The 26,670-nt window shown below is 38.6% G+C and overlaps 4 protein-coding genes across 10 annotated transcripts; 1 reads left to right on the top strand and 3 right to left on the bottom strand.

Moving 5' to 3' along the window:
- Positions 1–1,918: 1,918 nt before the first annotated feature.
- On the bottom strand, positions 1,919–13,169 carry Eip78C (Ecdysone-induced protein 78C). Of its 3 annotated transcripts, XM_066734205.1 has the most exons (10): positions 12,769–13,169; positions 11,887–11,976; positions 8,868–9,480; positions 6,359–6,483; positions 5,477–5,618; positions 4,681–5,396; positions 4,426–4,608; positions 4,038–4,337; positions 3,526–3,954; positions 1,919–3,445 (listed from the first exon to the last, which is right to left on the bottom strand). In XM_066734205.1, the coding sequence occupies exons 3-9, from the start codon at positions 9,157–9,159 to the stop codon at positions 3,553–3,555; spliced, it is 2,160 nt and encodes a 719-aa protein (XP_066590302.1). In that variant the 5' UTR covers positions 9,160–9,480; positions 11,887–11,976; positions 12,769–13,169; the 3' UTR covers positions 1,919–3,445; positions 3,526–3,552. The 3 variants fall into 3 exon arrangements, with proteins under 3 accessions (XP_066590302.1, XP_066590301.1, XP_066590300.1); XM_066734204.1 differs by having other exon boundaries at positions 1,919–3,460; positions 4,426–5,396; XM_066734203.1 differs by having other exon boundaries at positions 4,426–5,396.
- Positions 13,170–13,424: 255 nt separating this feature from the next.
- Positions 13,425–15,588, bottom strand: Dhps (Deoxyhypusine synthase). Of its 2 annotated transcripts, XR_010823291.1 has the most exons (8): positions 15,466–15,588; positions 14,909–15,402; positions 14,648–14,840; positions 14,463–14,566; positions 14,264–14,389; positions 14,071–14,184; positions 13,840–13,942; positions 13,426–13,768 (listed from the first exon to the last, which is right to left on the bottom strand). XR_010823291.1 is itself a non-coding variant. In XM_066734232.1 (7 exons), the coding sequence occupies exons 1-7, from the start codon at positions 15,569–15,571 to the stop codon at positions 13,922–13,924; spliced, it is 1,158 nt and encodes a 385-aa protein (XP_066590329.1). In that variant the 5' UTR covers positions 15,572–15,588; the 3' UTR covers positions 13,425–13,921. The 2 variants fall into 2 exon arrangements, 1 of the variants encoding a protein (XP_066590329.1); XM_066734232.1 differs by having other exon boundaries at positions 13,425–13,942.
- A 349-nt stretch (positions 15,589–15,937) lies between these two features.
- On the top strand, positions 15,938–17,122 carry LOC136777721 (transmembrane protein 70 homolog, mitochondrial). Of its 2 annotated transcripts, none has more exons than XM_066734239.1 (4): positions 15,938–16,077; positions 16,213–16,327; positions 16,418–16,750; positions 16,833–17,122. In XM_066734239.1, exons 2-4 carry the CDS (start codon positions 16,220–16,222, stop codon positions 17,103–17,105), a joined length of 714 nt encoding a protein of 237 aa, XP_066590336.1. In that variant the 5' UTR covers positions 15,938–16,077; positions 16,213–16,219; the 3' UTR covers positions 17,106–17,122. The 2 variants fall into 2 exon arrangements, with proteins under 2 accessions (XP_066590336.1, XP_066590335.1); XM_066734238.1 differs by having other exon boundaries at positions 16,213–16,353; positions 16,432–16,750.
- On the bottom strand, positions 16,961–26,652 carry LOC136777696 (homeobox protein 2). Of its 3 annotated transcripts, XR_010823290.1 has the most exons (11): positions 26,160–26,652; positions 25,829–25,977; positions 24,973–25,170; positions 22,052–22,345; positions 21,485–21,618; positions 20,115–21,239; positions 19,497–20,035; positions 18,876–19,425; positions 18,175–18,630; positions 17,467–17,865; positions 16,961–17,082 (listed from the first exon to the last, which is right to left on the bottom strand). XR_010823290.1 is itself a non-coding variant. In XM_066734192.1 (10 exons), the coding sequence occupies exons 2-10, from the start codon at positions 25,950–25,952 to the stop codon at positions 17,686–17,688; spliced, it is 3,600 nt and encodes a 1,199-aa protein (XP_066590289.1). In that variant the 5' UTR covers positions 25,953–25,977; positions 26,051–26,652; the 3' UTR covers positions 17,130–17,685. The 3 variants fall into 3 exon arrangements, 2 of the variants coding, with proteins under 2 accessions (XP_066590289.1, XP_066590288.1); XM_066734192.1 differs by lacking the exon at positions 16,961–17,082 and having other exon boundaries at positions 17,130–17,865; positions 26,051–26,652; XM_066734191.1 differs by lacking the exon at positions 16,961–17,082 and having other exon boundaries at positions 17,130–17,865.
- Between the last annotated feature and the right edge of the window lie 18 nt (positions 26,653–26,670).

The raw sequence follows: 26,670 nt of genomic DNA, 5'->3' as shown, positions 1-26,670 counted from the left end.
TGGCTTAGTTGCAGCGGTTGCAGTTAAAATTTGGAAGAAAAAAAATACAATAATACAGCATCATACATGATAATTAATGTTACGTTTGGGCCACGTGTAATATACGTTACATGATCTATAATAAGCTTAACAAGTATACATACACAAACAAGTGTATAAATCTTACGGCTTTAAAGTGAAACTAGCAAAATTAATTTCATCGTATAGTATGTATATGTATAGTTGTGTAGTATAGTATAAAAGAAAGAAAAGAGAAACGAATTAAGCAAAGTCTTTGTACTTTAGCAGTATTGCAGAGCAGTCATTTTGTCGCACTTATTGTATTCGTAACACTATATAAATGTCGCCTGCTTCTTCATTCACATTTTATACTTTATGCGTACAACCCTGGCCAAAAATTGGTAAATATTTTTCTCGATATGGTAGCTCGATGATGAAAACGATCAAAGGGCATGCGTATTGGTTTGAGAAGGGATAGAAAGCGAGGGTCTCGAGGGGGTGTCGTGTATTGGCTTTCGGCCTATAAAGTATTAAAAACTGGATGAGATAAACACACATTATTACATTATCGAGATACGATAATCTTGAAAATTATTTGCCATATTAGCCATTATATATATATATATTTATATGTATATGCTATAGTATAATTTATAGTATATGTATTATTGTATATATAATTTTTCATTTGATACTATTAATCGTATTTAAAAACTTTCACATTAAATACATTATCGATATGCTATCGCTCATCCGATTCTGTTAATGTACTGATATCATAATAATTAGTAACTGTTATAGCATAGTGTAATTAAGTAAATCCTTCATATCGGAAATCTTGGAAAGTTTGCGGCATGCTCGTCATGCAATACATCAAGTTCGTCAAGGTTTTTTGATTAATGTATTGCATCACTTTACGCATCGTTTATGATTCGTCTGGTATTTGAGAAACTTTTAGAGCCCTGAGAAATGAAAAACAAGAAACACACACTTCTTAGTGCTTTCCCTTCCTACATCTCTAAAGTATTTTTGTAAATTTCGTTGAAAGCTGTATAGTTAATTTGAAAGATGCTTAAAAACCTTGATTGTCCAAGGCTATACATACATATATGCGCAAACGCATACGCATACGCATGAGCACGTGCGCAAAACCATACACCCTCCTCCTTGCAAACATACGTTGCATATACGAGTAATTCTCGACTCCTCCACAATAGCGTTTAATGTATGATTATCACGAGCATTGAATACACATATGAATATACACTTTTATAATAAATAGCATATTGATATAAATTGGGGCGCACGCGAATTACATTTAATAATATGTACATGTATTGGTATTTTCAATTTCTACAAGTTTGCCTAATGTAGTATATAATAGGAAATACAAAGTCTGACAAGAAGAAGAAGAAGAAGAAGGTAGAAACAACATAGATGAATATAACAGATCGTTTGTAGGCATAGGTGCATAAAAGTGAAGTATGTATACTATTTGATATATCAAGATTTCACTTCTTCTTGAACAAACAAATCAAATACGAGAAGTATAAAGTAGGAAGAGCTGGGACCGATTAATTGGCTGTACAAGGATTTCAATAATAATGATATTAATAACAACTACAGCAGCAACAATGATAATAATAATAACAATAAACCAAATACGTGGCCGGAGAAAATTACAGATAATTTTAACAATTTTTCAACCGCCTACTTAAACTTAATCGTATCAGCTATTAATAAATAAAAAGGAAGAGTAAAAACTCATTTACGAGTAGTTAACAAGATCGTTTGCGATAAAACTTTTATTAAACAAATCGATCCTAACGCCGCTATTATCATCTTCTCCTTGCTCTTATTATTATTGTTATTATTATTAACAGCAGCATCAACATGTGCATTATTAATTGTATTATAATTATGAGTATTGTTTTTATTATTATCGAATTAATATTATTGATATTGATTATTCTTACATCTATTATTACGATTGTTACAAGATTGTATCATTAAGTATTTGGCCGTTTCAATGAAATAGCTCAACGACGTTGAGGAAAGTATCTTTAAATTATCAATTAAAAGCTCTGAAATAGAGGTGCGCGAAGAATATTTCGTCTTCTTGGAAAAGCAAGAGAATTGCGTGAAAAAATATATCAGTAATGATAAAACGCTATGTCCACTTTATATACATCAAGTTCACCTTTATTAATTATATTATTGCACTCTATATTTGATATTAAGCCTTCAATAATTTATTTTCACGCAATTTGTAATGAGAAATAAAGAAGAGTAGGCAAGATCACAGCTTATCAAGGTAGAGCACATGCATAATTTAAGAGCATGGAATATAATTTCTATTTTTTCTGCATATACCATACAATGTAAATCCTGAATAAATATAAGCGTACAAATGCGAATTGTGTTCTTTATCAATGTATCAGGTTAATATGATATGTTTTTTCACAACTTGATGTGAGCGTTTAGAGCTGGAAACTTTGTTCTAATTTGATATCGCGACAAATTCGTATTTCTTCTTCTCCTCGCTCTGTTTCGATAATAATAAGGAACGGAAGTTCTTGCGCGTGCGTTTACAGACTCACGTTTTATAATATACCAACATTGATCATTATCCGCAAATAATCAGAGTCGGAGCTTCGAGGGAAGCAACTCCTTTATGGAAAATTTTTACAACTTTGATCATACGCACTTCGCCCGAATTAAATATTCTTTTAAAAGGATTAATTTATTTATCCGAATGGAGATAGCGACAACAGGAATCGTCTATTGTCTGTTCTACATTTAGAGTCGAGTAATAAAAATAGAGATTGCATAAAGATTGAGATTCATAAGAGGAATAGCTGTCCAACGGCTGACAGGGACTATCGTTAAATGTTTACAAAGACGAGATTTCTCTCTGTAAAATTGTTTGCATGCACGTAACATAATATTGGTTCTCGTTAGTGTCAACTGTCAACGTTATTATTATTATTATCATCTCAACATTATCCTCCCTTAAATATAAACTAGGCTGTGCGCCTGAGAAATGTTTAGGGAACACCAGCGTTTCGTTTATGCCATTTACATTCGCGACATAAACGTTAATCGTAATTAACAGTAACTGCAGAGACGAGTACTCTGTATATCTCTTCCTAAGAAAAACCTGCGATGACACTGCGTGCTTTCGAATAGATTTTGTAAGCCCAGTTAATTATCGCGACTGGACATTTCTCTAAGAGGTTGCGGGACAGCAGGGCACCAGCTATTACCTCCTGGAGTTGAGCAAAATACTTAAATCTTTCCCTGTTGCGAGCTTAACGACCATCCATAGACATACTGGATGAGAGATATCTCGAGGCAAACTCTGTAAAGTTTGCTCAAACTTGTTGTGCTACAAAGACTCTTATCTCTTTCTTCTTTTAGTCATTTCGGCATTCGACGGACCCTTCTGAAATGTATAAGACTAAAATGAGACGGTTACGGACGAAGCACTCTATGCAAAAGAAGGTTATTGAAAAATGTGCCTACCTTTACACTAATTGTTTACTCTCTCGCTCACTGAAGATCCTCATCGGACTTTGATATGTCAAAAATCTCTGCAAACAGCGGTGGCAATTTGAGCTTCATCCAATTATTACGGGACCATTCAAGAATGGCTGCGTGCCTCGCACCCAGAGACTTTAATTCTGCTATCCTCTGAACTATAGCAATATCACATATCGCAGGATTTACGACACAGCTTGCATCAGCCTGTGCGGACGGGAGATTGCGTCGATTGATCTGAGCATTGAGGGCCTCAAGAATTCTATCCTGAAGCCTCTGCACAGCTTTAACGTCGTTCAGTCCTGGTCTTTCGCCCAGTAACACTGCTGCCGAGAACAAACCCAACTCCGTGTCTGTTAATCGGTATTCGTTCAGCGACGATGTAAATTGCATCAGCGCTGAGACGAAATCTGGCTGTTCGTTAAAAATGACAAAATAATGTTACGAATGATTCAATGGAGAGTAAAGAGTTGTAATCGAAATAAAAATTATTTTACCTCAAATATGATCTCCATTTGTTGCCTAGTTATGTATGTGCCATCCTCGAATGTCATCGAGCTGTCGGTGGTCATCCTAGATATTTGACTGAGCCATACCTCGAAGAAACCAAGTTTGATAAGAATGAGCTGATCATCTTGGGATAATTCACAAAAGCCAGGAACTCTTTTCGCAAACTCCACGACTTTTTGAACGGACGGTGTCACTCTCGTGGCAAATTGCTGCCACAGCCAAATCCTCTGCAATTCTGCGCTCTCTGCGGTCGACGATGCAACCTCTGGATCATCGGGGCTAGTAGGCTTATCAAGGTTTTAAATAAAGATTAATTTACGATCCTTCTACCAATGAGAGTAAACGAGTAAACAATATAAATACATAGAAACCTACCGGTAATACCATAGGCTTCCGTACAAGATCCCTAGTTGACTCTTCGGTGAAAGCACAATGCGCGTAATGAGCCTGAGAAACTTTTAGGATAACATCATAAATAGCCAGCCGTTTAACCTCTGCATCCGATTGGTCTGCTTCGACAACAGCTGGCAAAGGAACTAGCGGTACTATGTTCTGATTCTGTTGGCCGTTGCTATTAAAATTATTATCACTATTATTTTTACTAACGTTATTACTATTATTATTGCATACACTGCTGTTATCGCCGCTTTCCTGAACGCTGTTGCCATTATTGCTACCGGCATTGTTGCCACTGAGGTTAGTGCGGCTAATGTTGCCGTTGTCACCGTTGTTATTGTTGCTGCAGCGTTCTTCGTTCTTGCTGCTAATGATGACGCTGCTTCTGGTATTGTTGCAACTCTTACTGCTGCCTTGAATATTGCTGATGTTACTGCCGCCGCCGTTACCGTTGCCATTGCTGCTATTGCTGGCGCCATTGTTATTGCTGGTGCTGCTATTGCCGTTGCTGTTACCACTGCTCGCACCGCTAATATTATTGCTGCTGTAGTGATGATTTGGATGGTGGTCGATGTGGTTGTTATTCCTGACGCTGCTATTGCCGTTGCTACTGCTGCTGCTGTTACAAGTACTGGAAGATGAAGCGAGGGATTGACGAGCGCCTGTTGTAGTCGTCGTCGAAACCACCGTGGTGATGGTGGTGGCTGCCGTGGACGTCGATGTGCTACTCGTAACGCTCGTTGTAATGGTAGTGATGGTGGCTGTCGTTGTGGTAGTAGCTGCGGTGGGGGTAGTAGTAGTGGTGTTGCTGGTGGTATTGGTGGTTATCGTCGCCGTTGTTGCTGCTGCTGCTGATACTGTTGCCACTGCTATAGTTGCTATAGTGGTCGGGGCGGTATCTTCCGGACCCCTCTCTCTTGAGCGCTTTGGTACTCGACCATAACGAACCGCTGAGCAACGAAAATCATTGAATTTCTCGACACCTTGATATAAATTACAAATATACGACTAATACAATGATAAAACTTACAGTCTCTTGACATTCCAACGGCTAGACACTTTTTGAATCTGCAGTACTGACAGCGATTACGATTTAACCTAATCACCAAACACTTTCCATCCCTCAGACACCGATACTCGATTTGCTTTTGAATGCTGCGCCTGAAGAAACCCTGAAAATAGGAAATTCGATAAATCACAGTGTATGACGCGTTAAATAGGAATAATAAGAAAGAAAATGCTGGAGGATGAAGAAAGATGGATGAACGTGGATGAACGGAAAGTAAATGACAATTGTTAATCGTTGCTCGACACAGTAGAATCAAGATATGCATTAGCCCATTGACCCAGTTGGTAGATTGCGGCAGGAGAGCGAGCCTATATCAGATAGGCATTTAATAATTCAGTGGACTTCGGTACCGTTTTGGAAATCCCATCAAGCTCGATCGATAGCAGTCATAAAGACCCAATGACAAAATTAAGTGTCTTCTCCTCGATTGTTATTATTTGCCTCATTCGCGCGAGACTCGATACGAAATATATATTGTTCGAGTAGAATTTTGAATATCTGAAACTCGGCGTTAAAACAATAAAGTTTATGTACAGCTGACTTGATCTATAATACTCGGTACAATATATGCAGATTATATATACAACTGGCATTCGATGGCACTCGACCTCGGCCTGTTACTAAAATCAATATTACAGACGACGTGCCGTGCATGTGTGTGAGCGTTTATGTGTGTAGGTGCATGTAGATTTGCGTGTGTGTGTGTGTGTGTGTGTGTGTGTGTGTGTGTGTGAACACGCGCTAAAGAATGTCTACCACATAAAACACCCGGTATAGGTTAGTTTCGAGCAAATGGCAAAGTAGAGATTTGAGAGAAAGAAAGGGATTCTTCGTACTACTCACCTTGCAGCCCTCGCAACTGGTGACACCGTAATGATAGCCGCTAGCTTTGTCACCGCAAACTTTACAAGGTACGAAACTCTTAGCCGGTGTCGAGCTGTTTGAATCGGCGGCAACGTAATGTTGCTCTGGAAGAAGAAGCAGACAAGAAAATAAACAATACAATATAAACCATATGTAAACAGCTGGCTTTATGTATTCCTGCTAAATTCAGAATAACCTAAACTAGGAGTTTCGATGTTTTGCTTTGATCGCAATACATGGTAGCGAAGTAAACAAGTGTAAGAGTACAAAAGATGCTTGGCATAACGGAAAAGCGACGCGACCGTTAGACTTACGTTGGGTGGAGAGAGGCAAAGGAAATGCAGATCGAACGTGTCGAGGCAGGAAAGATTTATCGTATTATTTAATAAGGAACAGTGTCTGGCGACGTAGAGACAGTCCGTCGACGCGCCGCCTCTTCCGAGTTACGGAAATACTTGGTAGGAAAATTATGTCAGTAATGTAGCCAATTATATCTCGAAGCAAGTGCAACTGTCTCTCGATGTTTTCGTCAAGTTCGCGGAACGAGCGAAGGAGAAAATTCTTCATGGTAAATAGACTTTGCGTTGGTTAATCTATAGCAGGCAGGCACAAGTAGGCAGGCAGGCAGGCAAGTAGGCACATTGCTTTAGCTTAGCAGTAAGGGCACGCGCGAACGTCCGTTTCTATCGTTATTCGCAATTTGCCCGAGAGCATTCACCTTCGAATTCCCGTTATTCACGTATCGCTGTATCGTCATATTGTGTACATTCGCTTTTCTAAAAGGTAGGCGAGACTGCGTATACTTTTAAGTATTGGACGTTTATTAAGAAAGAAAATAAAGCTGTTGAGAAATAGAGATGAGAAATGAAACAACCGTTTAAATACTATAGGTGAGGAGTAGGTATTTTAGGCTAAATGGAAAGCTCCCTAGAATACTTTCCTAAAGACACGCGAGTCTATGTAATAATAAAGTATATATATCGGGGATTTATTAAGAAAAATTATATATAAAGGTATTAATAAGAAGTAAAATTACCGTACACACATACATCGAGCGAGGAGGTATTTTAGGATAAATGGAAAACTCCCTAGAATATAATTATTGGATTAGAGAGGGTACGTAGACTAGCGAATAGGCGACGACCAATCCTTTCGAGTGTTGAATGTGGTGCTGTCCGTGCTCGGGAGCATCTCAGCTCTGATTGGTTGGATCTTTATTCGCCTGCTCTTTCCTCTTTCTATCCTTCTCACATTCGCTTTCTCGTACATAACCTTTTTCTTTCTGCCTTACCACACTACCAACGCTCGCTTCTGCTACTCTCTCTCCCTCTGAACTCGGTACATTGATCCCAGATTGCAATCGTGCAATTAACTTGTTATATCTATCCTTCGCAACGTGCCATTATGCAACATGCCGTTCCTTTTGCTCCCGCTCATCTCATTTTTCCACAAAAGCCTCTGTGCAGCGTACGCGTACCTATATGCTCATGAGATTTTTCCCAAACGAATTTAGTGCTTCAGAGCTTATGCGTTCTTAAATTACTCGAATAGCTTTCTCCTGCCAACAATGCGTCGCGACGGCTTTGCTTGGCCAAATGGCAATAGTGGTAAGTACTATCGTATAGCATTCTCTCTCTCTCTCTCTCTCTCTCTCTCTTTCTTTCTCTTTATTGCATCCAATTACGAATCTCTTTCTCTCTCCGGGTTCAAAGGCCACTTTAACCAAGATTTAGATTTTCGATAATGGGCCCTTTAGAAATTCCTCGCTGCTCTTTTATTGAATATTAGCGAAAAATCACACGCTTGCATAATGCTTAAAAGTAAGATTACGCGAACGCGGAAGTGCAGTAGGATCGAGTCTTGGGAACTTTCTCTAAAATGAACATTATTGCTTCTTTTCGATAGAAAGAATAGCATCAGTTAGCGGATGATGTACCCTCTGGCAGGAGTTCATTGCTCTTGAGCGAGGTGCGAGTAGGAGGACGTATCTTTGATCGGAAAACAGTGATAAAGGAATCGAGAGGGAGGAAGGGAGAAAAGGAGAAAAGAGGGGGTGGGGAGGAACGAAAACAAAAAAGTCACACGTTGCAGCGTATAGCGCATAAGAGAGAAAAATCTGCAAAGATTGAAAAATTTGTCCATAAGAGTATTCTTACCGGGTGGGTATACGAGTGCAATGTACCTGGTTGTGCGCGCGCGACAAAGAGAGAGATAAACAGAGAAAGAGAGAGGGGGGAACGTTAGCAGTGGGTAAGAAGACTTGACGCAGCCAAGGGAACGAGAGAAAAAGGTGAGGTGAAAGAGATGGAAGATAAAAATCCAATCATTTCGACCGGTTTTGCATGGTGCCGACGACGAGGATAATGGAATACCGCGTGACTTTTTGTTGGTGCACGGAATATTTCCTCTGCTCTCGCGTAAGTTTGCTAGGGATATACGCGGCGGAGGAAGGGGTTGACGGAGAGGGGGGGAGGGGGGAGAGACCAACCTTGCTTAATGACGATACCACCGGAGGGCACTTGAACTATCGGCAATGCTGCGCCACTGCTTGTGGAGTTGACAGAGATAGGGCCGGGTGTACCGGGAGGTGGCGAGCCACTGGCGCTACCAACTGAACCAGGATCACTGAAACCTTGCGTACTATTTTCTTCGGGAGCGTCAAAGAAACTCAGATTGAATTCACTACCGGCGTCAAAGGAAACTTCCGACGTAAGAGTATCAGCCGCTGGAGCGCTACCCAGACCGGCGCTCAAAGACTGATCAATTTTAAAAACGTCCATTGTTCACAGACTTAATTTTTATCACACTTTCCCTCTCCCTCTCTTTCTCTTGATTAACAACAATATCAGTCTTCTCGATATCCTGCAATTTTTCTACTTCATTTGCCACTCGCGTTTCATGATGAAACTCGTTCCACGATCAAATTTATCGTTACGCAATGGACCCGCGGTCTTTAAATCCATTTTCAACGTTATTTCAGAGACGTCGACGCGGGGAATCCCCGAGGTGTGTGATTCTGGCCATAACCTCACTTCCGCGTATGTAATGCGTCTTGCTTCCTGATTGGCTGGTTTTGCACATCGCCTGCGGTAGTGGTTCTCCTAAAAACAGTATTGAGTTGAGTGTTATGATTAAAAAGAAACATAGTTGTAAAAAGGAGTGATCTTTGGAGGGGAAGGCAAGGAAGGGAATACAATGAGAAAAAACGAATGTCATTGCCGTAATCATCGGACATTGACTTCCTCTTGACTCGTCCCCCCTCCCCCTCTCTTTTCTTACGCCTTACGCTTACACTACCACCTGAACTTCCCCCCCCCCTCTCCCTCTTCTCTTTACATAGCTTTTCTTTCTCTCAGCTACCCACTCACCTGTGCGCGTCTTATTCTATATTCTCAGTGCAATCTCGCGATGGATGATCGATAATTGTGTAACTTAACGAGAGCACTATATAGAATCCTCAAGCTAAATATAAGATTCGCACAGTGGGAGAAAGGATTGATGAGCAGAAAACGTCTGATGACTCTTTTGCTCATGACTATGATAACTATGGCACCAGGCACCATCACCATCACCATCAGCACCAGCACCAGCACTAGCAGCACCACTACTACTATCACCAGCAACAGCACCCGGTCCCTTCCCCCGGACACTAAAACCACCATAACCGTTGGTTCCGCGTTCTAGCTGCGCCGCAAACCAAGTGCATTCACCTTACCTCCTATTATTGAAATCAATTCGTTCGAATAACCAGTTAAAAACTTGTTAGTATATTTTAGTAGACATGCTCACTTTTGCAAAATTAATAACATCCATCCGATGGCCAGTATTACGTAATTCGATTATTTTACCTGGAGCACTGTGCTATCCAACAGTCCAGTATGATTCGTCCACAAACATTATTCGAGACAGAGAAAAAGAGAGAGAGAGGGAGAGAGAGAGAATGATAATAACAAGTGTGACAAGAATATAAAACTTTGATGTATATATTAGGAAGTGCAAGAAACGTGTCAATAGAATTTTGAATGTCTCAGTACTTGAAGAATGAAAAATGTAATGGGACAGTTGATAGTGGTGGTGATGAGATATGGGAAGGAAATAGAGATAGAAATTGAGGGAAAGAGAGAGGGAAAGCAAAGAGAGCAATATTTGAATAGAATATTAGGAACAGAAAGGGAATTTTCCCTTGGACGCACGTGTATTTTCGCGAGTCACCGTTCGAGGTACGTTTACAGTGTGGACTCGCAGCCGCGAGTGCCGAGAGTAAATTCTCTCTCCGGAGTCCGGCTCTACTCCGCGTGTTTCTCGTATGCTCGTTGCTTGCTTCCCCGTTTCAATCCTCTCAACTCCTCCCTTTTTCTCCCTCCCACTTTTATCTCTCCCTACCTCTCACTATCCTTTCTTCTGTATCCGCTGTCCTTCTTCATATTCTCTCTCTCTCTCTCTCTCTCTCTCTCTCTCTCTCTAACTCTCTCTTTCTTTCTCTCCTCTATCTTCCTCTGCATCTTTTCTTACCCAAAGAGTAAGTAAAATCGACAAGTTGTTAAATTATGACATTCTAGCAATATCTTCTACGATACGCATGGGTTACGTCCAAGCATCATACCTGTGTTAACTAAGCATTACCGAGTATACATATTTATTTGTGCACATGCTAGTCTTACAGTTCATTGACCGATAAATGTCAAGACGAGAAAGAGAGAGAAGGAGAGAGAGAGAGAAAGAGAGAGGAAGCCAATATGGTAACTGGTGCCAAAATAATGTTACTTGCACTTCCCCTTTAAAAGAAAGCTCTCTGATAAGAAAGAACACGAGCAAAGTGAAGCGAGTAAATCTTGTGACGAGTTAATATTATTATTTATGCGGTTGTCGCAATGGTGAGTGAGTGAGTAAGCGCAAGCGCACTTTTGGCTATACCTTCGACGGTTCTTTTAGGGGAGGCTTGGCGTGAAACTTCTCTTAAAGCTGCGTGCGAGTAGCTGGTCGCATAATGCAGCATAAATACGAGTCAAGCCGATCTATAAACGCACACATATGGTTGAATGTAACCGGTTTCCCAGGTTCATTACACCAAGCTACGCATCTCCTTTGCCGACAATTCTCTACTGTGTAGTCATCGGGACCTAAACGACTCACATAGGGAAACTTGATCGCTTCCCGTCTGGCGACAACTACCTTTTTCATTTCATTTTTAATCATTGATGAAAAACAAAGATTCCCTTGCAGAACAACGCCTAAGAAGGTAAATAACGCCAATCCATGTACATACACAATACATGTACATGCCGATCAAGAAGTAGAGAGAGTTACTCTAATTGATAATGCTGCAAAACAGCAAAGGGCGTTATGCTGTTGCTCCTAAATCGATCCAGCGTTGCTTACAGCTGGATTTTCATTCCACCGGTTGGTTCAGTGATTCTCATTTCAGCCAATAATTATCCATCCATACACAGTCGTGAAGAATACTTTTAGCTTCGGGCGAAACTTGTCGTAGGGCAGTGATAACTCACCATCATTGTCTCGCAAGATAAGAGTAGGTTTGGTGGCTCTGCGATGATAGGTCTGTTTCACTCCTCCGTGTACAAGGCTCCCTCTTTACTCTGAAATTAAAATATCTATTATGTATTCTATAGTTGAGAAGGGGCGAGTGAACGAAGGTATAAATTTGACGGAATGAATGAATTAGATGGCTAGTGCAAGATGGGAAATGGTACCCCTCACTCTTTCTCTCTCTCTCTCTCTCCACAGGTCACCTTCCTTTTTCTCCATATCAACTCATACAGTCACAAGCGCGCGCATGCTATTCTCCCACCATTTCCATTTCCCGAGGGAGTCCCCAGCAAACCAGCCCTACCTATTTTCTCCTCTCTTCTCTTTCCTTCTCTTCAATTTACTCTACTTTGCTTTGCAAACTTCCCTTCATTGCACTTCACTACGCACTCCACTTCTCACCACTTCTCTTCCCTTATTTTCCCGTTACTTCTTCACATGCTCTTCTCAGAGTTTCCTCTATTCTTTTACACAGCCATAGAGTTTCCTCTATTCTTTTACACAGCTATAGAGATTCCTCTCGGCTGACCTAATTTTTATTCCAATGTCAAGAATAAGGCGTTAACTTATCACTGCATCCTCCGTGTGTACCAAGTTAAAACTCCATCCGTCTTTTATTTATACACCACGCATCGCATATACCTTTCTATAGCAATATTAATAATATTAGCCATTGCAATATTGCACTCATCGAGTCAGAGTCACCTAAAAATGTCTGAACAGGATAAAACTGTTTCTTTATAATCATAATTACAATGAGTGAACAAATGAATTTTGTTAAATTGGTAAAATAAAAGTATCGCCAAAGAAAAGTACATAAAGTTAATAATACTTATACGTACGTTTCATAGACCAAATCCATTAAATAAAAAGCATCGGTGGTGCTGGCTGCTCCAGGAGAATCCGATGAGTTATTCGATGACTCAATACTGATATCCTCAGTGTCCATGATTCTTCGTGCCGATTATTCCGACGGAGCATTACCCTTTGTAATGATGTAACAACTTATTGACTCAACTTGTTGTAATGCTATGCGGAGAACACAGTGATAGTTGCGGACCGTGATATAATTACTACTGGACGAGCTTCTTACGAATTTAAAGTGAGAAATAGATTGTTTCAGTTGGAGTGTCTATCGCGGGAGAAAATAAAACTCGTGAGAATCACGGAAGCAGGAGAGGCCTTGCCAAGGGAGTCAGGGGTTATTTTCGAGCCCATCATCATCCGCGAGCACGGGCTTACGGAAAACAACTGAGACCACTGACTACTGACAAACTCAGAAACGACGTTACGTTACGTTACTCGTTACCCCGTTTCCCCTACCCCGTTACTCCTACCCCTACCCCTACCCCTAATCCTACCCAACCAACACCCCCTCGCTATCCCATTATTGCCATTGCGTTTTGCGTTACCACCACGCCAGTTACCCGAGTTATAGCTTACAGCACAACCAGCCGTACCCGGCAAAGCAAAAGACGAGGCAAGGCAACTGGCAAGCGCGCAGGACAGCATTCAGCAAGCCAAGGCAACAGACGAAACTGCCGATTGCCGGGTTGCACCTGCGCCGCCCGTGACGCCCGTCTACGGTGCGTCCACCAACACAAGCATCAACCAAATGGCTGCTGCACAGAACGTAGAGATTTACTATTGATACCGGATTCTCTCTCGCTTCTTCGGGCCTGCCCGCTTTCCAAATATCCACCTGCGCCTATAGACACACCTGACATACAAAACTCGAGAGGGCCAGAATCAGTGATTTTTCCAGGCGCAGGCGTCTTCCTTCAGTATCCATATTATACATGTCGTCTTTCTATCTCTATTCTTCTTCTTCAGGAGCTGCGTCTATGACATTGTTTCAGTGCCAATAAAAGCTTTTTTAATTTTATTAACATACTAATCTGTTCACCGCTCACCCATGATAAATTCTTCTCACTGTTGACACTCTCGCAAAATACCACCTACCATCATTCGCTGTCATTCATCGCTTATTATATTTTACATGTATATACATATCAGCTGATATGGAGAAGGTGAGTGGTAAAGAGAATCCGAGAGAAACAAATAAATGTAATTAGGTTTTTTTCGTGTAATATATCAACGAAATTTAAAAATTCTTAAATATTATTTTTTGCTTATATAACTACTTTTCTTGAAGTGTCTTCAACCTTGGGGACAGTCTGCGCTTTTGATAAATGATACTGCCGTGCAAAGGTTTCTCCTATTAGAATTGGGAAAATCAGTGATGCTTCCGCGTAAATCTGAGAAATAAGATGAATTTCTTTTAGACTGTGTTTAATACAGTATTAGAGATTGTTTTATTTTTGTTTATTTAGTTACTTTTATCGGGGTAGCATCTTTCCTAATTTTTCCCCATGATATAGCTTCGTCAGGTCGAGCCCCACTATCACTCCCGTCGAATTCGGAAGATGTATTTACAAAAACAGCATAATCAGCACCATTTCTCTATAACAGATACATTTGATGTAACTAATAGCAATATCAAAATATTAATTGTATTTATTTTCGTCTGTTTTACCATAAGATTGGCATTGCAAATGTGATGTTTGATAAGACCACCTCCAATGATGATCATTCCACTATTAATTGCTTTCATGGCCATTGTATTTAATCGTCGTAAATCTAGATCAATAACATAGAAAAATTATTTATTTTTTAGAAAAAGATAACAAAGAAAGAAGTAAAGTTGCCAAATCTTCTAACCTGAAACAATGTCCACTATTAGCCCTGGGTTTCTATAAGAATGAAAATACATCATATCTCCTAAACTTCCATCTGTTAGAGCTGGACTGAATACTGGAATTTTATTCTTTGCAGCCCAATAGTAGATAGAATTTGTATCATTGATTTCTTCACCTAATCTGGCTATTATTTTTGATGGAGTCCAAACTATACCCTTCACATAACAAGAAAATAGAGTTAGTAAAATTAATGAAGGTTCAGCTTTTAGTTTACTATAAATACCTTTTCCTTCTGTTCGAGTAGCATAGCATCCAACTGTGGCATAACCCAATCTTCAAATAAACAATAATTATCATTAGGAACTAATAAGTTTCCTATCCTGTTAATACCCTTTTCCCTCAAGGATTTACCATCCAAATTAAAGTCCCCAATGTAAGTTGGTGCTAAGCATTTAATCAAGTCTTCTTCAATTCCTCCTGCTGTAGTAACAATACAATCTATCATTTTATGCTCTACAAGAAACCTAATTGAGTCCCTAACTCCACATGAAGCCATGTTTGATGTATATCCTAAGAATATGGTACAGGCTGACTTCCTTTTGATAAATTCATCTTCTTCTAACGAATCAATTTCATCTTCTGCAAGTGGTTTACTTCTGGCATTTAGCATACGCTGAATTTCATTAACAGCCAAACCAAAATTGGTAGCTTGAAAGCCGGAAGTACTATAGGTTTTAAAAAGTTCGTGATATTGGACTCCTTGGTTCCAGTCATAACCTAAAAAGTAGCATGAAATGTAATCATTCTAATCTGACATTGGTTAAATGTCAAGTTCATTACCGGTTACTTTCGGTGTATCTGGTGGAAGAGTAGAGCTATTTACTAAAACAGCGTTTTTGATCATTTTTGGAACTCGATCCTGACAACTTCCCTCTGTTTCGTCCATGTTATAGCACTAAGAAACTAAGAAAGGGACAAGGAACGAAGTGTTTATTAACTGCAATGAGATGTTATGGAAATTTCTCGAAAATTTTGGTGACCCAAATTGTCCTTAAACTTTTCTAAACTGAATATGTTTGAATAAGTATTGCCCAAGTCATTTCAATGCAAATTTTACCAATGTTTATGTATGAACTAAAAATCTTTAAATCACGTGCTTTCTAAGAGGTTATGTTTATGTTGTTGTATACATACATATATACAGTGTTCCATTAATGGCCATAAGTGTATTTTTCAAACTGGTTCATCGGTTCAACTTAACCGGGTCCATCCATCTCCATTCTCCAAATTCTCCGTCAACAGTAACCGTCATTGCGACAACTACGTGGACAGCACCTACTACAAAGTGCAGTGATTGCCACTTGGAGTCCGTACTCCGTGTACCAGTTCTTTGTACACACGAAGAAGCAGGCAGATAAATTTTTTACAATTTGTCTTTCATCATTTTTAAAGGTTATCTTACTTATTTTTATTATTTTAAATATACCTTTCATTCTAATCTTACGATATTTTCCAGCAACCACTCTTAAATTAATAAAAATTACATATTACTATTGTCTCATTAAATTGAAAAATATGAATTTTTAGGCCCTTAATGATGTCTATAATATTACGAGCAACGTTTTTGCCTCGCCAAAACCTATCCATTTATAAAACTTCATGTACAAAGAGCATAGCTTTGAATCATTTAAACAACATAAAGGTTAGAAGTTCTTTTAAATTAGATTGGTAATATTTCATTAAATTTTACATAAAACTTATGATGCAGTCAGTTTTTTTCCTACTATTTTAGAAATGCATTTTTAGCACCACTGCTATTGATGATAAGAGAGGAAAAACGATATATTTAGGACCTTTGACAAAACAAGTATATCGTATAAAAATTATTTCACTGGTTTCCTCTGGCCTTGGTTTGCTTGCTCAACCATTTCTTTTAAAAAAAGTTACTCAAATGGATAATATGACAATTGCATTACCAGGACTTGTATTTATTACACTTTTCGCACTAGGTACTCCTCTATTACTTCATTTTGTAACAAAATCATATGTCACAAGGATAGACTATGATATTAAGGAGGATAGCTATATAGCTTACAGATATAGCATATTCGCCTCTGAAACAAAAGTAAACATAGCCCCTAAATAGAATGTAATTCAGAATCAAGACCTTGTAAGAATAATAATTTAACTTTTTGAAATGCTTACAGACAAAATTTAAACCTGAGGATGTAACAGTGCCAGATATTGCTGGTATATTTACTACCTGTCACATTAAGGGCAAAAGTGCCTTTTTTGTAGACAATTCTTTTTCAGATATTGATCATTATAAAAGGATAATGGGTTATGATAAACCAATTGAAATGTATATGCAAGCTCTTAGAAACGATAAGGAACAATTAAGCTTTGAGAAACTCAAAAATATGGATAATTCCACTGGATTACCAAAACTAAAGTCTTCTGAAACACAAAATGATAAATAAATTAATTTCAAAAATAATGTAATTTCGTTTATTGTACATCTCTTTTCGTTGCGACTTTTTTACAAGCTATCGTCAATCGCTAAACGGTAACTCTACGTACGAAAGTTCTTATTAAAAAATATCTATAGTACAATTTAGCACAATGCAATAAAGCTAAATCTTAAATTACTTTACATCTCTTACGTGTGACGCAAGATGAAAAGACAACATTAAAGAAATTATATAAGATATTTTCAGCCAGATTTATAGAAGACTGACTAATATCTTCTGTTGAACGATATTAACAAATTCTGTATAAAAAAATGCAGGGCAAAAATTAAATTAGTCACAATAAATATAATACATTTACTAAAATACTTGCCCTATCAATTCACTTTTTCATTATTTTTTTTGTCTTAATTTGTTCGGTAACCATGTAAGAACAGTGCATGTGTGCTTGTATTTGTATGACATATACATACATCTATATGTAACAGAGAGATCACAGATTGTTGCAATCCTTGCCAAAGGTTTGAAAACCAAGGCATTTGCTACTATTGTTCTGTTAGCAAAGTAAACACGTGTGCTAATTTTTTTTACACTAAGCCGGTAGCAAATCAAAGTCATCGGAAACGTGAACCATGGGAACGTGCATATCTTCTACTTGTGGAGTAGCTTTAAATTCGCACAGCCCAACTTCCTTTAGTTTCCACTCCCAGTCCATCTTTTGAACTGCGTGTAACGATTCTGCTTCATTATGATGCCTTAAGAGCATTGCTTCCTAAAAGAAAGAAGAAGTAATGTAACGAAAGAAAATTTGTTTTTCGTTTTTATTTTAATTTGTAACTTTTCCTTTTAAGCTGAAGCGAGAAAACGATTAAGTGAACTACACATTTTTAAACTGGTGAGAAACGAAAGAAGAAAACCAGTTGGTTTTCTATGTAGTTATATTTTGGTAGCCTGTATTACAAACGAATTACATAAGAGTATATATGCTCCCATAAAAATGCTAAAATGATTTTGTTACAGGAATGGCAGTAAGTTTAGCAAACTAATGAAAGAGATGAAAAGAATGATTAGCTTTATTTACCTTGATTTTTTCCCACTTATCATCAACATCTTGTAGCCAGCTTAGAAACAGTCTGCCATTGTATCTACTTCTTGCATTTCGGTCTTTCTCTTCTTGCTCAGGAGTAATAACATTATATACTTCTTCGTCCTTTAATATAGTACAAACAGAAAATGGAAGCGACTGATTAGCCAGGGCTCTGGCTGCCCTGCCATGCACTCTGAGAATTTCTTGCTCGACGGATAATACCAATTTCTCTTTCTCGACTACATGTTGCATTCTTAAACGATACCTTTCTTTCTCTTGATCAACATAAAGCTCTTTCATAGATCCTTGAAGGTTTACCGGTGGATTTACGTTAGGCTCTTTATTTGCATTTCCCGCCAAAACGTAAGTACAGCGGTTCATTAAGTAATCCTTAAATCCCTGAGGAGGTTTTGGTTGGACTGGAAATAAACTTTTTCTTCTTCTTTCGATCTATGAAAAAACAGAATAGGATAAAAGAAAATAACTTTAAATGACATTAAAGGTACGTTTTTATGATCACTTTCTACGACCGGTTTTAAGTTAAGCTCCACTTATAAAGTGGTATGGTTCAAGTTGCATCAATTATTTCGCTTTAAATATAGAGTTTAAATTAAATGCAGTCACAGAAAGTGAACCCATAGTCAGACATAAAACACAACAAAAATTATTTAAAGCCAGAGCAAAATGAAATTCACCTGTTTTCTAATATTTAAGAAAAGCTGGTAACAATTTGTGATAGGTTGATCATGGGGATGTACTTCTGGGCCAATGCTTGCAGCCTCAGCTGCTTCATTGGCAGCGGCTGTCGCGGCAGCTTGGGATTCTTTGCTAGGCTTCATCTTTCTTTTTCTTGGGTGTAGCTCAACTGGTTGTGTAGTTGCTGCAGCGTTGGATACTGTGGATGCCGATGGTGTAGACGAATTCTCCGAATTTTCCGACCCTCCACCATCCTTAAGACTTTTCGCTATTAAATCGGAATTTTTTTCAGTTTTTTCCTTAACTGTACTTGTTTGAGAGGCGTTTCCTGTATTTGGATTATTGTCATTTGTGGAACTTTTGCACATGTCAGTTCCAATCGCTTCTGGTGTGGGAGAATTATGCCGTTGTTGAGGAGACGAATTATTCGACCTATCATTAGCGATAGACGTTGGCACGTATAAAGGTGATGAATTTGTATAGTTTATATTTCCACCAGAGGCCGGCGATTCTTTAGTTGACAACGAACCGTTATTTCCATTTCCAACTCTAACCGGAAAAAATATTCACATGTAATTATGTTTGTATATTAAGCAAATATTGAATCATTCTGTAATTACCTGTGCGAGCTTCGTAAAACTCTTTGGTGATGAGTTGACCTCTCTTCGCCGTGTAAAGCACCACTAAAATCCTTTTTATCATCAGGTTTTGAAGTATTACTAACAGCATTACTTTCTATCGGACTAGTCGTGCCGCTAGCTGACTGATTCTGCTCTTTGTTGTCATTTGAATCATTACTGCTCGACGAGCTAGCAACGACGTAGGGTAATTGATGATTCCTATTACAAGTATTTTTTCCATTTCTATTTCCTTGCTCTTGTTCCGAAGCCGTACTTTGAGGTATAACTATTTTCAATGGTGGAACCTTCGGAGCTGTACCAGCATCCGAGCCTTTAGACCGTTCATCTTCACCATCGGATTCCATAGGTACGGGGGTAGTAGTTTTTGAGGCTGTAGCAGAACCTGGCCCACTATGTGGTTTAGGACTGCCGGCCATCAAAGATGCACTCGGACTCTTACGATCGGTACTCGCTGTAGCAACGTTTTGACTATTCTTGTTAGATGCTGATCCAGCTGCTTGCTTACCAGATTTCGAACACTAAAAACATTCAACCACATTTAATATCGAGTACAACACATAAGACATATCATACATACAATCAATAAGAAATGTTTACCTTTTCCGCTACACCTGTAGATGTTCTATTAACACTTTGTCTACCTGTAGCTAGCGTTTTCGTCATTTCCTTCGTATTTTCCGAATCTTTGCGCTTTTTTCGTCTACTCTCATCTTCCTGCTCATCCAAATTGTCACTCTCATAAGGACGTTTGGAAGAGGGCGAAGCGGATATGGCAGCTGTCTCATCCAAGTTCAGCGAAGTCGTAGCTGTTGATGGTATCGTAGTGGTATCGCAGGTAGCAATAGGCGTCGATGTAGCAGAAACGTTAAAGTTATTACTGGAGCTATTACTAATGATGTTATTAATGACACAACTGACAGAGCTGTTATTGCTACTATTTGCTTCATCTACGTTCCCCTTTTTATTTTTAGTTTCATTTTCATTTTCATTTTTTCCTTTTTGGTTTTTATTCTCGCTAGCATTTTCGTTATCGTCATTACCATCATCATTATCACGGACAGTATCATTAATATTATCAGTTGGATTATCGTTTTCATGACTATAGCTGTGTCCATGCCCATGTGCATGCGTTTGCTCACGTTCATTTCCGTTATCATTATCATTCTCCTTGTCAGTCTCTTGTTCTTTTTCTTGTTCATTGTCATGCCTACTTTCATTGCCTTTACTGCTACCACTCCCTCCACTCCCACTACCGGCATTATTGATATTGGCACTACTGCCGGCAATCGAGCCAGAAGACTCATTATTATCACAACTTCCATTACCATTGCCACTGGCGTTACCACTACCAGCGCATATACTGCTTGTGCCTCCAGTACTATGGTTATTACCGTTACCAGCGCTGCTATTATTGTTTCCTATGCTACCAACGTTGCCAGTAGTATTACCTGTACCAGAGCTACTTTGAGTACCGCTGTTCCCAATCTGATGACTCGATCCCTTTCCAGTATCTTTATCTTTCTCCATACTTGGATTTGGATTAGGCGAAGAGCTGGTCCCTCTTACTGGCGTAGCCTCTTTTGTATTCTTAAACTCGTACACATCAGTTTTGTCGATTGGAGCTTGAATATTTCCAGTTGTATTAGAATTTGAGCTATTACTTCCCAATCCAGCAGAAACACTCGAGGAAGACTTTGATGTTAATTCCATTTGACTCTGACTCTGTCAATACAAAAAATTGTTAGTCTCTATATTATACGTTTATTTAAAATGGCATTTTCAATCGTGAACTACGAGTTTTAATAGTTATTGCGAAACTTGCTACTACAGCAATGATTCTAAAATAATCTGTCTAAAAGATCAGTCTCGCCGTTTGAAAGCTATTAGTAGTTCAAATGATCAAGAACGTGCCATTTTATAAGTATGCGAATTTTTTCTCTTATAAAAAGTAATATATGTGCAGCTACCTGTGAATTTATGCCACCTTGTCGGGAGCTGGAATTGTTACCACCTTTTTTTTCATCCCTCGACCCTCGCACCTGGTTAATTCGAAGCGTTACCCGCGGCGAGCTACTAGACTGCCCGGTTCCCGATCTGTCGACTACAAAATACAAGTTAATATTATACAAACAAAAATAAAATATTTAAATTTACTACAATTATTAATGGCACACGCCAATAGGTAATATACCAAACACATCGACTAGTTGCACTTGTGTAAATTTAACATTGATAAGAGAAAAAAAAATTATCAAAGTGCGTCCAGAAGATAGTGAAGGAGAGCTTCTGCAGCTAATAAAAGATGCTGACTTCCCTCATCTGTTATATATACATATATACAGCATCTTTCATTATCTCCGTTATTCATGTTCTCTGAGCAATCGTCAGCTATCTTTTAACTTTAATCCGTTCTGTAATATTATACTGACGAAGAAGAATTCGCATTAGATTTACCTCATTCAGTTACATTAAAATGTAGAACGGACTAAATAGGGATGGGTTTTTGTAAAAAATTACTTGTAAACATGTTTCACCTTTATTTTGCGGTGGTGTTCTCCGCATCTCACAGGTGTCTCCACTTTCTTCGACGATTTGCGATGCAACAGTGGATGCACTTACGACCGTTGTATCTTGCTGTTGTTGCTGGTAGTGTGTGTGAGATCGATGATGCTGCTGTTGATCTTGTTCGTTTGGACGCGTGCTCGTTGTGCTTATCTCAGCCGAGGAGCACGGACTTTCAGGATTAGCTGCGTTAGCTGTTGATATTATTGGCGACAAAGATGTTGTCACTGTTGGTAACTCTGACGATTGAGATGTAGCTAATATTTCTGTATTGCATCAAAAAGGAAAACATCAACAAAAACAATCAGTAGAATAGCTATTGATACACACACACACACAAACATACACACTCTCTCTTTCTCGGAAATTAAATTACAGTCGTATACCGGAATCGTTTACTAGTCATATATTATTTATTCAATCAACTTGTACAAAGGCATAGTGCGATTCTTGGAATTTCTGAAAGAAAATAAGAGTGAGAGAGGAACGAACGAATGGCAGGAGAGCATGGAGGAGTGTGCGCGCACGCGCGCCGTGCATATGTGTGCGTGAAAAAGGGAGAGAGGGGGTTATCCTTCATTCTCGTAATTCTCCTAGCATTCGTGAATCAGAAAAAGCGATAAATGATATGATATATGCGATATACAATATTATTATAGTACCAAGTGACACGAATAAATCGAATATAGTAAAGAATAATAGTATACAGCCAATCTTCTTTGTTTATCTTTTAGAATGCTTATTTGCTTGCCTACTCCTGTTATGCCGTGGGAATGGAAATGCGAGCGATGAGCGATGACTGTCTGATGTTTCCTCACTCAGTAGGGGCTCGCCAGACTCACTGATCACTCCTCTCTCGAAGACGCTTATGGCGATTTAAAGCGCGTACAGCGACATCTGCTAGTACGCCAGTGGAACTTAACACACGAGCGCTGTGGAAAGCGTGCGTATCTCGATGAACACTGTGAACCGAGGCCTTTACTCGACTTAGTAAGTACTTATAGACTCGGCTATATATTATTTGTAATATTTTATATCCGCATTTTCTCTCTCCCGTTCACGATCTGTCGGTCGACCGGAAGAAGCCGCCTTTGGCCATCGACGAATGGCTGGTTCTCGAAGAAGACTCGAAATAGTTGGTCGACACTGCGCCTCCCCCTCCACCCTATCTATTTTACCATCCTTTACATCCCCCCTCTGTCACTCCTTCAGTATTCCGACGCCTGACCTACCACTACTACACAATTCGAATAGATATTACATTGGCTTGTGTCGAACCCCGTTACCACGTCAATAGTACTACTGTACTTCCTTTTTTGCATCAAGTATACATTAGACCTTATTTCGTACCTCAGGTTTCAGCCCTTTTTAGTTTCCTTCAGAACTCAAGCTTCGACTAAAGTCAAGCATTGAACCCTCGAAAATTGAACCCGCTACAAACAATTTGCCAGCTATCAACTCATACCAACCTACCGAACTGACTCTCTCTCCCGTTACTGCATCCTAAACCATTTCTAAATGTCCGACAATCCTAACTCTGATCCTCCATGTACTAATTTCTACCTGACATTCATCGCCATTCTTTTTTTTGCTATTTATTACTTATTATGATACAATAAAATAGGTATGTATATATTTGCAGCAATCACTAGTACACTGTTCAAAATTGAATCATGTACAGGTATAGTTTCTGCTTCCCTATACTATCTTGTAGCAAAAATGCTTCTCGCAAAATTGATTCATGTCCATCTCAACTACTCTATACTATCTTATAGCAAAAATTTAATGACAACAGCAGACGAAACGCGACATCGACAAATATGAAGATGACGTTTTGAACGTAGTAAAAGTATTATCCAGAAAGCATATTATTTATGTTGGAAATGTAGGGATGTCGAAAAATGGAATGGAAAATAATGCAAATATGGTGCATATATATAATATTATTTATCAAGTATAAAAGGGAAGAGATCGGATGCAATTTTCAGCCTATAAAGAGGAAAAAGCATCAGATAAGTATCGGGAGCAGCAAGTCAGAAGAAAGATTAATTTAACAAAGCAAAATATTCTTTAATCTTTCTTTTGATTTACTGCTCCCGATGCTTATCTGATGCTTTTTCCTCTTTATAGGCTGAAAATTACATCCGATCTCTTCCTTTTTATACTTGATAAATAATATTATATATATGCACCATATTTGCATTATTTTCCATTCCATTTTTCGACATCCCTACGTTTCCAACATAAATAATATGCTTTCTGGATAATACTTTTACTATACGTCTAAAACGTCATCTTCATATTTGTCGATGTCGCGTTTCGTCTGCTGTTGACGCTGTTGTCTTTAAATTTTTGCTATAAGATAGTATAGAGGAGTTGAGATGGACATGAATCAATTTTGCGAGAAGCATTTTTGCTACAAGATAGTATAGGGAAGCAGAAACTATACCTGTACATGATTCAGTTTTGAACAGTGTATTGATAGCCCCTCTTATAAGTCACTAATCTCATTACTCTCATTCATCACTACTACTGTAGTGCAAGCTGTAATGTGTTCCATATAGTCTATACTGTACTGTGAGCTAGTAGATATTATGTTTTAATATTCTTAAACAATACGATTTATAAATAATTATTGTAAAAATAAAAGAGTTAGAGGAGAAGTAAATATGCTAGCAAAATTGTGCATTCGTTTAAGCTCAAATCAATTATGCATATAGCATAAGATTGTATAGTTTATGTTATTTGTGATGATATAAATGTGTTAATAAATATAATAATACCCTGTTACATCTCTATATTACCAGGAAGTGATAATGTTGTTTTTTTTTTATTAAATTTAACTACGTTTAGATTATGCTGCATTATTAACAGAATTTTTTAATCAACTTACCATCAGTGTTTTCCTTACTGCTAATCTCGTAACCACTCGCTAACATTTGTCGTACGCGATAATCTTCCTTGCGATTGATAGTTGAAGATTGCGCCTGTGATTCTCCATTTCGACTTGTATAACGACCTTTTGAACCTCTCTGCTGCTGCAAATTCGATGCTTTTGACGTAGTACTTGGATTGTGGCTACTGCTCCCACCTTCGAGAATTGATTAATTATTTACATATATATAATTTTCTTTATATATTCCACTTATAAGCATGTGCGTTATTACAATTTTTGAGAACAATATACTAAATATGTGCAGTTTCATCGATTAATTAAAAAATGTATGAGAAATCTATAGTGATGCATAAAGGGACATTTAAACTATCAGGTTCACATGCGTGGTTAGATGATCGACCGTTGGCAGAATTGAATTTATAAGTAGAGGTAAAGTACATCGTAGAATGTAGATTATAGACAAGCAGGCCTAGATACCGACATCGTGAGAAAAGGCACGAAGGCGAAAGCGAATGTCATCCAAATGAAGGTAGTATTTATTTTTTTCTTTAATGTACTTATTATTGCATACAAAACAATGTCATTATTTATTTATTTATATATATATATATATTTATGTCGGACGTCTTCGGAATAATTTCTATTGTTAAACCATATATACACATCAATTTATGAAGCTTTGGGACTTAATCCGATAAATATCATTTTAATTGCAATTCTTATATTATGCAAGCCATCCAATAAGGTGACGCGAAACAGAAATGGATTAGGTAAAAATAATTTGTCTATAGGTACTGTTATTTCGAAAATAAATAGAAGAAAGGAGAAAACGTATGATTGTGGTTGTTCTTACTTGATACAAGTTCCTGCGAAGTCATTTGCAGTAGGAGTGCAAGTTGTTGGCGCTCGGACATCCGCGCTGGATAACCGCGGAAACGACTGTTACCGCCTGCGGGCATTCCGTCTTCATAACTCATGTAACTGTTCGACGCGCTTCGATACCTACGTGAAAAAATGCGATGTTCACAACAAAGGATTTTTCCTTACAGAAGCTATTTGCTAGGTAGAAACTTGCAGTATATTCAAGATACTGCGTATCGTCTGCCTTGATTCTCGAGTTTTTACCGTAGCACTAGGCAATATAACCTAAAATTGCACGGTCGGTTTACGCCATTTTGACCTACCGAGCGCGCACAGATGTACTGTGCGGTATATGCCTGTCAACTGAGCAAGAGACTGCGTAGAACTAGAACTAGATAGAACTAAAACTGGAAGAGGCCAAGAACGATAAAGGCGATATGTAGACGACGACGAAGACGACGACGACGACAACAATAACAATAACGGCGACGACGATAATGATGATGCGCAAGTGGTCATGCGACACGGGCACGGACGGACGGTTCCAACGGCCCTTGATTTTCCAATCGATTTCATCTGCTGCTGATCGAGGATCGTTACGGAAGAATGTATATATAAAGTTATACGCGTGCAAATTTTTTGTTTCTCAGTCCTTTGATGGCTCAATAAAGTAAAATATTTTTTATTTGTAACGCGTGCATTTACAGTAGATAGTACTATAAGTACACTGCATGCTACAATATACACAAAAATACGCGTGTGTATTACACCTACTTGTTATGTAAGGCAATGGGTTCTGTTCCGTGTTCCTTATTTTTTCCTTCGCACGTTTCT

The sequence above is a fragment of the Prorops nasuta genome, unplaced genomic scaffold (assembly GCF_024137725.1).
Source record: "Prorops nasuta isolate Cenicafe-Biocafe unplaced genomic scaffold, Cenicafe_Pnas_1.2 PNAS00011, whole genome shotgun sequence".
Lineage (NCBI taxonomy): Eukaryota > Metazoa > Arthropoda > Insecta > Hymenoptera > Bethylidae > Prorops > Prorops nasuta.
Note: the sequence above shows the minus strand (reverse complement) of the source record. Positions and strands in the feature narration are given on the sequence as shown.

Bases quoted from the DNA above. Each gene is read 5' to 3' on its own strand.
- LOC136777696 (XM_066734192.1), bottom strand. From the start codon at position 25,952: ATGAGTTATGAAGACGGAATGCCCGCAGGCGGTAACAGTCGTTTCCGC. The intron at 22,346-24,972 runs GTAAGTTGATTA...GATGCAATACAG, and splicing joins CAGTAAGGAAAACACTGATG to AAATATTAGCTACATCTCAA. The intron at 20,036-20,114 runs GTAAACATTTCT...GAATGTTTTTAG, and splicing joins CTACAGGTGTAGCGGAAAAG to TGTTCGAAATCTGGTAAGCA.
- Dhps (XM_066734232.1), bottom strand. From the start codon at position 15,571: ATGGACGAAACAGAGGGAAGTTGTCAGGATCGAGTTCCAAAAATGATC. The intron at 14,841-14,908 runs GTATTTATAGTA...TGTTATGTGAAG, and splicing joins TACTCGAACAGAAGGAAAAG to GGTATAGTTTGGACTCCATC. The intron at 13,943-14,070 runs GTAGTTATATAA...TCTCCATATCAG, and splicing joins TTGAAGACACTTCAAGAAAA to CTGATATGTATATACATGTA.
- LOC136777721 (XM_066734238.1), top strand. From the start codon at position 16,220: ATGATGTCTATAATATTACGAGCAACGTTTTTGCCTCGCCAAAACCTA. The intron at 16,354-16,431 runs GTAATATTTCAT...ATGCATTTTTAG, and splicing joins AGTTCTTTTAAATTAGATTG to CACCACTGCTATTGATGATA. The intron at 16,751-16,832 runs GTAAACATAGCC...AAATGCTTACAG, and splicing joins TATTCGCCTCTGAAACAAAA to ACAAAATTTAAACCTGAGGA.
- Eip78C (XM_066734204.1), bottom strand. From the start codon at position 9,159: ATGGACGTTTTTAAAATTGATCAGTCTTTGAGCGCCGGTCTGGGTAGC. The intron at 6,484-8,867 runs GTTGGTCTCTCC...TTCTTCTTCCAG, and splicing joins TGGTATCGTCATTAAGCAAG to AGCAACATTACGTTGCCGCC. The intron at 5,619-6,358 runs GTGAGTAGTACG...TCCTATTTTCAG, and splicing joins CCAGTTGCGAGGGCTGCAAG to GGTTTCTTCAGGCGCAGCAT.